Here is an 8918-nt window from a genome sequence, read left to right as displayed (position 1 = left end):
TTCATCTTTTCTCATAAAAGGGCAAATCGTTTTCAGATTTCTTTCGGTTCCACAAAAACAGGTACTAACGCAGGTCTTTCGTAAGCGTGAAGTGGCGTAACGGAACTTCAGAAAAGTGGGCGATACCAGTATTATTTACAAATACTTTTGATTTTGGTTTTAGGGGATCTCGCGGGACTTTGTGGGAAACGGACTGGGGGGAGACCCGACTGGAGGGGGAAGGTGCTTCGGCTGAGAGAGGAGGGGGCGTGGCCTCAGGACGGGGAGAGGGCATGGGAGCTGGGTGCCATCAAGGACCCGGGCCAGGTCCCTCTCTGGAGCTTCGGAGGCGCGAGAGGAAGGTCAAAAGCTGGGGAGACGGAGTAGATGGAAGTCTTAGGGTCCACCTGACCCCCAGTCCCTTCTCTTGGGTGGAGAAACCGGCTGCCCGGAGGGGTGGGCGGGGGGGCGGAGGACAGGGGTGAGGACCAGTTACAAGTAGCATCCTCAACAGGTGGAGGCTCCAGACTCGGCTGTACCCCAAACACCCGGCCTCAGCATGACCCACGGGGAAGGGGGGGTCCTCGAAGATCTTCAGAGGTAAAGGGCCCCCCCAGTAGCCACTCAGTCAACACACAGCCAGTCACAAGGGCCCAATACATGTAGGCTCTGTTCATTTTCACATCTTCCCTCATCTCAGGGGTCCCTCAACTGTCACCCCCAAATCTCTTATTCGCCCCCACAAGGAATGTTGAGATCTCCCACTGCGCTTTTAGACCCTGCCTAGAAGTCCCCCCCGCTGTCAGCTTGAAATCCCACCTTATCACCTCAAGGACAATGTCTGTCAGGAGATCCCGTGTTAACTTCCTCTCTGGGAACAGGACACCCCCCTTCACCCAAGTTCATCAGGAAGGAGGTGTCTTCCTTGTGCTGAGAACAAAGGAAGCCGACTGCGTTAGCATTTCCTGTCAGTGCATTTAGAGGCCAGCGATGTGAAGTCAGGTCTGCCCCTTCCACGACCCAGCAGCACCCTCCACGTCGTCGCTAGGTCCCCCACTCTGGACCCTCTGGGCCACAGAACATCCCCTCTGCCCTTCCCCAGGTCGGGGCAAAGAGCAGCCCCTGGACTTCTGTAATTGTAACCACTGTGGCTGTGCTTCCGTCCCCCGGGGTGCCCCGCCTGCTCCCCACTGCCTTGCACCTCATTAAGGCAACTTCCTCCTGCAGGCTGGCCACGATGTCACCTTCGGGGCTGCTGCGGGGGGCCTGCAGGACCACACTTATCTCCCTGCTCCTGGTCTGCTGTCTGCTGCCCCCAGGTGAGGCAAGTCAGCCTGGGGAGGGCTGGAGTTGGGGGATCAGGGGAGGGTGGGGGAATGGAGAGAGCAAAGCTTTCCACATCCTGCTGCCCTGGCTGCCGCAACACTTCCTTAAACTCCCACCTGACAGGGGGCTCATCACTGGCCTCAATAGAAAGTTATGGTTTCCTTAACTCAGGCTTCAGGGCTCTCCTGCCTGTGACTTGTCTCCTGACCCAACACACACACAGACAGACACACACACACACACACACACACACACACACAGTCCCTCCCTGGACCTCTGTCTCTCCTTTTCCCTCTGCCAGGATCACTTCCCTTTCACTCAGATAACCAGTTCTTACTTTCCCTTCCGATTTGTCCCCTCCTCCAGGAAGCTTTCCCTGACATGCTTCCTCCTACAGTCTGGATCAGGGGCTCCCCTAGCCTGCCTCGGAGGCTTCCCCAGTTCCTGATCAATCATCCGTCTTCCCCACCGGACTGAAGTACCATGAAGGTACTTCATGATGGTGAATGTGAAAAGGTGGGGCCTGCAGAAGGGTAGATTGAGGCACTGGAACAAACAGCAGTGTCCCTCTGTTCCCCCAGGTGCCCAGGGGCAGAAGTTCCCACTGAGGGTGGAGCCCCAGAACCCCGTGCTGCCTGCAGGAGGGTCCTTCTTGGTAAACTGCAGCACGGATTGCCCCAATCCCAAACTCATCACCCTGGAGACATCCCTACCCAAGAAGCCAGTGGGCAATGGCCTGGGCTGGGCAGCCTTCCAGCTCAGCAGTGTGACCAGTGACAGCCAGGTCCTCTGCTCCGGCTTCTGCGATGGCTTCCAGATGACGGCCTCCTCTGACATCACAGTATACCGTGAGTGATTGTGCCTTGGAGGTGGCACTGGCCTTGGGCAGTAGTGGGGGTACATGGCCAGTGGTGCGGGGGAGCAGGGAACCCTGAGTCTCCAGAAAGGAACGAGGGCTCTGACCCAGAGCTTGGACCTGAATGTGTGTGTGTGTGTGTGTGTGTGTGTGTGTGAGAGAGAGAGAGAGAGAGAGAGAGACAGACAGACAGACAGACAGACGGACAGAGACAGAGACAGAGAGTTACATCTCAACCATATGCCAGGGCAGCAGCTGTGAAATCAACTTGCGTCCCAACAAAGATTCTTAAATGATACCTCATGTCTTTTATGTATTACTTTTATTTTCACGGCAGTTAATCATTCATGCATGTGGTTCCAAAATCCAAAAGTATAAAAAGGTGTGTGTTAAACCTCCATTGCCTTGTGCTGGCTGCGAGTGGTCACTGTTTTAAGTGTGGACACTAGGGGTTCATTCAGTCTTTAAGAAGTCTCCCAGGTGGGGGAGGTACACTTAGGAGCCCCATTTCACAGATGAGGAATTTAAGCCTCAACGGGGTAAAGTTGCTTGTCAGGGTTCATAGCCTGGAGAAGTGGGTAGTCTGGCCCTCAAGCCCTTGTTCCTAACAGATGAGTCTTCCTTCCCAGACCCCACTGTTACCAGTTTCTTTCTCTCTCTTTTTTTTAATGTTTATTTATTTATTTTGAGAGAGAGCGAGAACCAGTGGGGAGGGGGCAGAGAGAGGGAGGACACATGAAGCAGGCTCCAGGCTCTGAGCTGTCAGCACAGAGCCCAATACGGGGCTCAAACTCATGAATCGCGTGAGATCATGACCTGAGCTGAAGTCGGATGCTTAATCGACTGAGCCACCCGGGAGTCCCCTGTTTCTTATGGTTCCTGCCAGAATCCCTCTGCACTTAAAAGAATACAGTAGACGAGAAAATAGAGTACGGACACTCATGGAACCTACCGTTTTGTGAAGCTTTCCTAGATACTCGTAGTGTGTGCGTGTGACCATGTGTAGGCTCCTGCTGTGGGCCAGTATCCGTTTTGTGTACCTGCGTGCGTGTCTGTGAGCGTATGTATGTGTGTCATCATCTCTGTGTGTCTGTGTGAGTGCACACGCGTGTCTGTGTGTGTGTCTCTGAGTGTGAATGTGAATGTACAGGTCTGTGTACGTCAGTATCCACACCTGTGTGTATATCTGTGTAAGCGTGTTTTCTATGTCAAAGTGTGTGTCCGTGTGTGAGTGGCCGTGGATGTCTGTGTCAGTACATGTCGGCGCATTCATATCTTTGTGTCCGCATTTCTGTAGAGGGCGTACATTTGTGTGTGTTTCAGATGCCTCTGTCCAGGGCTCTGCGGGAGCCTGTAGGCCCTGGCTCACCGGAGCCGACTGTACTCACCTTTTCCCAGCCCTGTGTCGCATTGGGTAGCTTAAAAGCGGCCATCGAGGCAGTGTTTACACTGTAGAAATTGGCGTATGCTCCATGCTGCGGCTAGCCCACCGCACCCCAACCCCGAGTTCCCGAGCATTCCTGGCATTTGCTGGCCTATCATCATCTCTGACCAGTGGTGCCCCAGTGGGGGCCTCTTTGTTAAATATTCTAAAATCGTAAATAAAGGTTTCTCCTACTGTCCAAAAGTAAAGCATTCCTATGAAACTTTTTATAAGTCAAAATGATAGAAAGTGAAAAACCAATTAATTTATATTGAAAAAATGTTGAGCATTCCCAGACCCCAAAAATAACCTCTCCTAGGCTTTTTTTTTTTTTAGCTTATTACTTTATTTTGAGAGAGAGCGCATGCTCCCAGAGGAGGGGCAGAGAGAGACAGAGAGGGAGAGAGAGGATCTCAAGCAGGCTCCATGCTGTAAGTGCGGGGCTTGAACTCAACAAACCATGAGATCATGACCCGAGCCAAAATCAAGACTCCGACGCTTAACTGACTGAGCCACCCAGGCGCCCCTCCTAGTCTTTCCTGAGACCTTAGGACACATCCTGCTAACAGATGCGCAAAATAAATGGAGATAAAGCACTGATGCTCACAGACACAGATCAGAGCCCTGGGGACTTGCGGCTGAGATGCTGAGTGTAATCCCGGGAAGGGAGCCTGGTGGCACCACCCTCCCCGTGCAGGGTGCCTGCTCGCTGTATAACTGCTCTCTGTATAGCTGCATGCTATTTTCGTTTTTTGCCATTTTTTTACATTTTATTTTTTATTTTTTAAAATTTACATCCAAGTTAGTTAGCATAGAGTGCAACAATGACTTCAGGAGTAGATTCCTCAGCACCCCTTACCCATTTAGCCCACCCACCCTCCCACAACCCCTCCAGTCACCCTCAGTTTGTTCTCCATATTTATGAGTCTCTTCTGTTTTGTCCCCCTCCCGGTTTTTATATTATTTTTGTTTCCTTTCCCTTATGTTCATCTGTTTTGTCTTGTCTCTTAAAGTCCTTATAGGAGTGAAGTCATATGATATTTGTCTTTCCCTGACTGACTAATTTCACTTAGCATAATACCCTCCAGTTCCATCCACGTAGTTGCAAATGGCAAGATTTTATTCTTTTTGATTGCCAAGTAATACTCCATTGTGTGTGTGTGTGTGTGTGTGTGTGCGTGTGTGTGTCTCACATCTTCTTTATCCATTCATCCATCGATGGCCATTCGGGCTCTTTCCATACTGTGGCTATTGTTGATAGTGCTGCTATAAACATGGGGGTGCATGTGCCCCTTCGAAACAGCACACCTGTATCCGGTGGATAAATGCCTAGTAGTGCAATTGCTGGGTCATAGGATAGTTCTATTTTTAGTTTTTTGAGGAGCCTCCAGACTGTTTTCCAGAGTGGCTGCACCAGCTTGCATTCCCAGCCATTTTTCTTAAAAGCGGAAATACTCCAGATTTCTTTCCGTTAGTACTAACGCACGTCTTTCATAAAAGTGAAATGGTGTCGTGGAACTTTTGAAAAGCTATACTTCCCTGTAGTAAGATGTGAAATATTTTTCATGGCAGCCAGTGCACGGGCCTCTGTGATAGCTGAGATCCGGGCTCAAATCGTTGAGGGTATGAGATGTTTCCCGAAGGAGGCCCAGGGTTCGGTACTTGTGCCTCAGAGGGACACTGCGGTTGCGGCGGGGAGAGGACCCAGCCTGGGGGTGTTGAGTCCCTCGTGACTGTGTCAGAGCATCCTGAGAGGCTGCCCTGGTAAGAGCCTGGAGAGCCTCAGATGGATTGGGGGGTGGGGGGGGGGTGCGGCTGGGCCAGGCTCTGGGAGAGGCCAAGGCCAAAATCCAGGCCAGAAGCTGGGAGTAGCCATGGGAGTCCCTAGATGTGACATCAAGGAGGCAGGTGACTGGGCACCTGGCTCAGTCGGTTAAGCGTCTGGACTTCAGCTCAGGTCATGATCTCATGGTTCAGTTCATGAGTCGAACCCTGCACTGGGCTGTCTGCTGTCAGCTTTGGACTCTCCATCTGCCCCCACTTCAAAAATCAATAAACATTATAAAAAAAAAAAAAAAGGCAGGTGAATACACGGGTCTGGAGTTGGGAGTCTCACCTTCTAAACCCAGCCGGGCCCCTTTCTGGCTATGTGTCCTTGGATAGGTCATCTCACCTTCGCCTCTCTGGGCCTCAGTTTCTCCATCTGTAAAGGAGAAGAATAATAGAGAAGATTTCACTTGGTTGCCTGTGAATGAAGGTGGATGGCATTTGGAATAGGAGGGGCGGCTGGGTGGCTCAGTCAGTTAAGTGTTGGCTCTTGACTTGGGCTCAGGTCATGATCTCACAGTCTGGGAGTTCAAGCCCCACAGCACGCTCTGTGCTGACTGCACTTAAAGCCTGCTTGAGGGTTCTCTCTCTCTCTCCCTCTCTCTCTCTGCCCCTCCCCCGCTCATGTGCTCTGTTCTCTGTCAAAATAAATAAACTTAAATTTTTTTTTAATTGGAAAGTCTAAGGAAAACTCTAAATAAACAGGAACTTTTATGAGTACTAATAATGTTGTATGTGGTCATAAGTTGGTCCCCTTCCTTCCTTCTTTTTTTTTCCCTTCCCTTAACTGTGAATTTCTCCGGAACAGAAAATCTGACTTTATTTCAGTGCCTGGCAAGGTGTCCCACGAAACAGGAAATAATAATCATGATGCTAAATGACAATAGCAAACACTTCTGCAGGCACATACTAAGTAAGCTCTCCAGGTTTATTCAAAATTTCAGTTCTGCACTGGGGCACCCTCAGCCCCCTCTCTGCTCTCTGGGGTGGGAGTTGCAGGGCTGGCTGCTAAGTGCAATTCTCCCCCACCCCCAACCCTACCCCAGGGTTCCCGGAGCGCGTGGAGTTGGCCCCCCTGCCCCGCTGGCAGCCCGTGGGCGAAAACCTCACCCTGCGCTGCCAGGTGGCCGGCGGGGCGCCCCGGACCAACCTCACGGTGGTGCTGCTCCGCGGGGAGGAGGAGCTGAGGCGGCAGCCGGCCGTCGGGGAGCCCGCCGAGGCCACGGTCACGGTGCTGGCGGGCAGAGACGACCACCTCGCCAATTTCTCGTGCCGCACGGAACTGGACTTGCGGTCCCGAGGGCTGGGTCTGTTCCAGAACAGCTCGGCCCCCAGGCAGCTCCGAACTTTCGGTGAGGGAAGGGACTGCGGACGGTGGGTTATGAGCTAAGCCAGAGTAGAAGCGCCCTGGCCGGGAGGGTTTGGAAAACGGAGTGGACTGGACCTCAACGGGTTCTGGGAAGGCATGCCCTTGGCTACTGGACCGTGCACAGCTTCCGTTGGGAGACTCGCGGCCGCGGTAGCCTACGAGAAGGCTCTGTGGGTGTATTCTGGGTAGGGGGTGAGCCAGGCCGCAAGGTATTCTGGGAAAGGACCGTGGTTGGGGGCACTGAACGAGTCATGGGGTAAGGGGAGACCCTTTCACGGTTCTGGGAGACCTCCCCCTGCTCACGCCTGCCCTTCTCCGCAGCCCTGCCCGTGACCCCCCCACACCTCGTTGTCCCCCGGCTCTTGGAGGTGGGAACGACGTGGTCCGTGAACTGCACCTTGGACCGGCTGTTCCCGGCCTCCGAGGCCCAAGTCCAACTGGCGCTGGGGAACCAGATGCTGAATCCTGTTGTCGAGAGCCATGGGGATACGATCACGGCCACAGCTACAGTCACAGCGAGCGCGGAGCAGGAGGGCGCTCGGGAGATTGTCTGCAACCTGACATTGGGGAGCGACAGCCGGGAGGCCCGGGAGAACTTGACCATCTACAGTAAGAGGGGGCGGAGCCAAGACGGCTCGACAGGCGGGACAAGGGGCGCGGCCTCGGTAGCCGAGGGGCGCCGCACAGATGACGAAGACTAGACTGGAGAGGTGGGGCCTGAGTCTCCAGAGTGGGAGGGGTTGTAGTGTGGGCGGGGTCTAAGTAACTAAGGGTATAGCCCAAGTGTCCCAAGTTGGATGGGGGCGGGGGGGGGGGGGGTAGGCGCTGGGGACCCGCAGAGTAGCAGAAAGGCATGGCCTGATACCTCGAGACGAAACAGGTGTTATGGAGGGCGGGGATCCGATGTGAGGTGGGTGGTCAGTAAACTCCAGGGCAAGGCCCCGCTTTTAGGCTTCTGGGGGCCCATCCTAAACCTGAGTGAGTCCAGCGCCTCCGAGGGGACCGAAGTGACTGTGACTTGCGCGGCCGGAGCCCGAGTCCAGGTTACGTTGGAGGGAGTTCCGGCTGCGGCCCCTGGCCAGCCTGCCCAGCTTCAGCTAATCGCCACCGAGAGGGATGACAGGCGCAACTTCTCCTGCAATGCCACGCTCGAGGTGGACAGGAAGATCTTACACAGGAACAGGAGCGTCCAGTTGCGTGTTCTGTGTGAGTAGGTCACTCTGACCTTTAAACCCTTGCTCCCCTTGTTTGGTGGGAAGACATTACTCTTCCTTGCCACGCTGTGACTCCAGTATGTCTAATCATTTGACCGTTTCATAGACGGTCCCAAGATTGACCAAGCCAAATGTCCCCAGCGCTTGACGTGGAAAGACAGAACCACCAATGTCCTGCGGTGCCAGGCCCAGGGCAATCCGGACCCCGAGTTGCACTGTTTTCAGGAAGGCTCCTGGAATGAGGTGCCCGTCGGGATTCCATTTACCGTCATGTTAAACTATAGTGGTACCTACTCCTGCCGGGCGGTCAGCTCTCGAGGCACATACACTGTGACCGTGGTGATGAACGTTCAGGGTGAGCCAAAACGGGGTTTCGGATCCAGATGGGCAACCCACGCGGGGAGAGTGCGTGTGTTTATACTCCTTGCTTCTCTGCGTAGGTCGGAATGCCCATGCTGTCACCATCGTCATGGTGGTGTTAGTGACCCTGGGGTTGGTGACTACCACTGCGGCCTTAGTGTACGTCTTCGGGTTGCAGAAGAGGAGTGACATTTACCAAGTGAACCAGGGGAGCACTTGGTTGCCCCTGACGTCTAGGCAGCCCGAGGAGGCTGTGGGGGAGGGGCCGTCCTGAGCTTCGAACCTGGGGGATGCTGGACCAACGACGATAGGGGTTTGGCTGTATCCCGGGTTCCACACCAATAAAGCCCTGAAAATCCGGAGTCTGTTGCTTGATTCCACTTGCACTAAGGAGCTCACCCACTGTGCTTTGCGTCCTTTGAGTGACAACTTTTTTTTTAAATCTTTTTTTTTTTTTTTTAACATTTATGTATTTTTGAGAGACAGAGAGAGACAGAGCGTGAATAGGGGAGGAGCAGAGAGGGAGACACAGAATCTGAAGCAGGCTCCAGGCTCCAAGCTGTC

General features: G+C 53.6%; 1 protein-coding gene across 2 annotated transcripts; it reads left to right on the top strand.

The window, feature by feature from the left end:
* The first annotated feature begins 246 nt into the window (after positions 1-246).
* ICAM3 (intercellular adhesion molecule 3) lies at positions 247-8716 on the top strand. Of its 2 annotated transcripts, XM_042978137.1 has the most exons (9): positions 247-341; positions 494-579; positions 1207-1298; positions 1887-2153; positions 6458-6763; positions 7102-7389; positions 7732-7986; positions 8101-8349; positions 8435-8716. In XM_042978137.1, exons 1-9 carry the CDS (start codon positions 273-275, stop codon positions 8626-8628), a joined length of 1806 nt encoding a protein of 601 aa, XP_042834071.1. In that variant the 5' UTR covers positions 247-272; the 3' UTR covers positions 8629-8716. The 2 variants fall into 2 exon arrangements, with proteins under 2 accessions (XP_042834071.1, XP_042834072.1); XM_042978138.1 differs by lacking the exons at positions 247-341; positions 494-579 and adding an exon at positions 994-1081.
* The last annotated feature ends 202 nt before the right edge of the window (positions 8717-8918 follow it).

Source organism: Panthera tigris, chromosome A2, assembly GCF_018350195.1.
Source record: "Panthera tigris isolate Pti1 chromosome A2, P.tigris_Pti1_mat1.1, whole genome shotgun sequence".
Classification (NCBI taxonomy): domain Eukaryota; kingdom Metazoa; phylum Chordata; class Mammalia; order Carnivora; family Felidae; genus Panthera; species Panthera tigris.
Note: the sequence above shows the minus strand (reverse complement) of the source record. Positions and strands in the feature narration are given on the sequence as shown.

Excerpts from the sequence above, each read along its gene's own strand:
- ICAM3 (XM_042978137.1), top strand. The coding sequence starts at position 273 with ATGGGAGCTGGGTGCCATCAAGGACCCGGGCCAGGTCCCTCTCTGGAG. Across the intron at positions 7,987-8,100 it reads CGTCCAGTTGCGTGTTCTGT|ACGGTCCCAAGATTGACCAA; the intron begins GTGAGTAGGTCA and ends ACCGTTTCATAG. Across the intron at positions 8,350-8,434 it reads CGTGGTGATGAACGTTCAGG|GTCGGAATGCCCATGCTGTC; the intron begins GTGAGCCAAAAC and ends TTCTCTGCGTAG.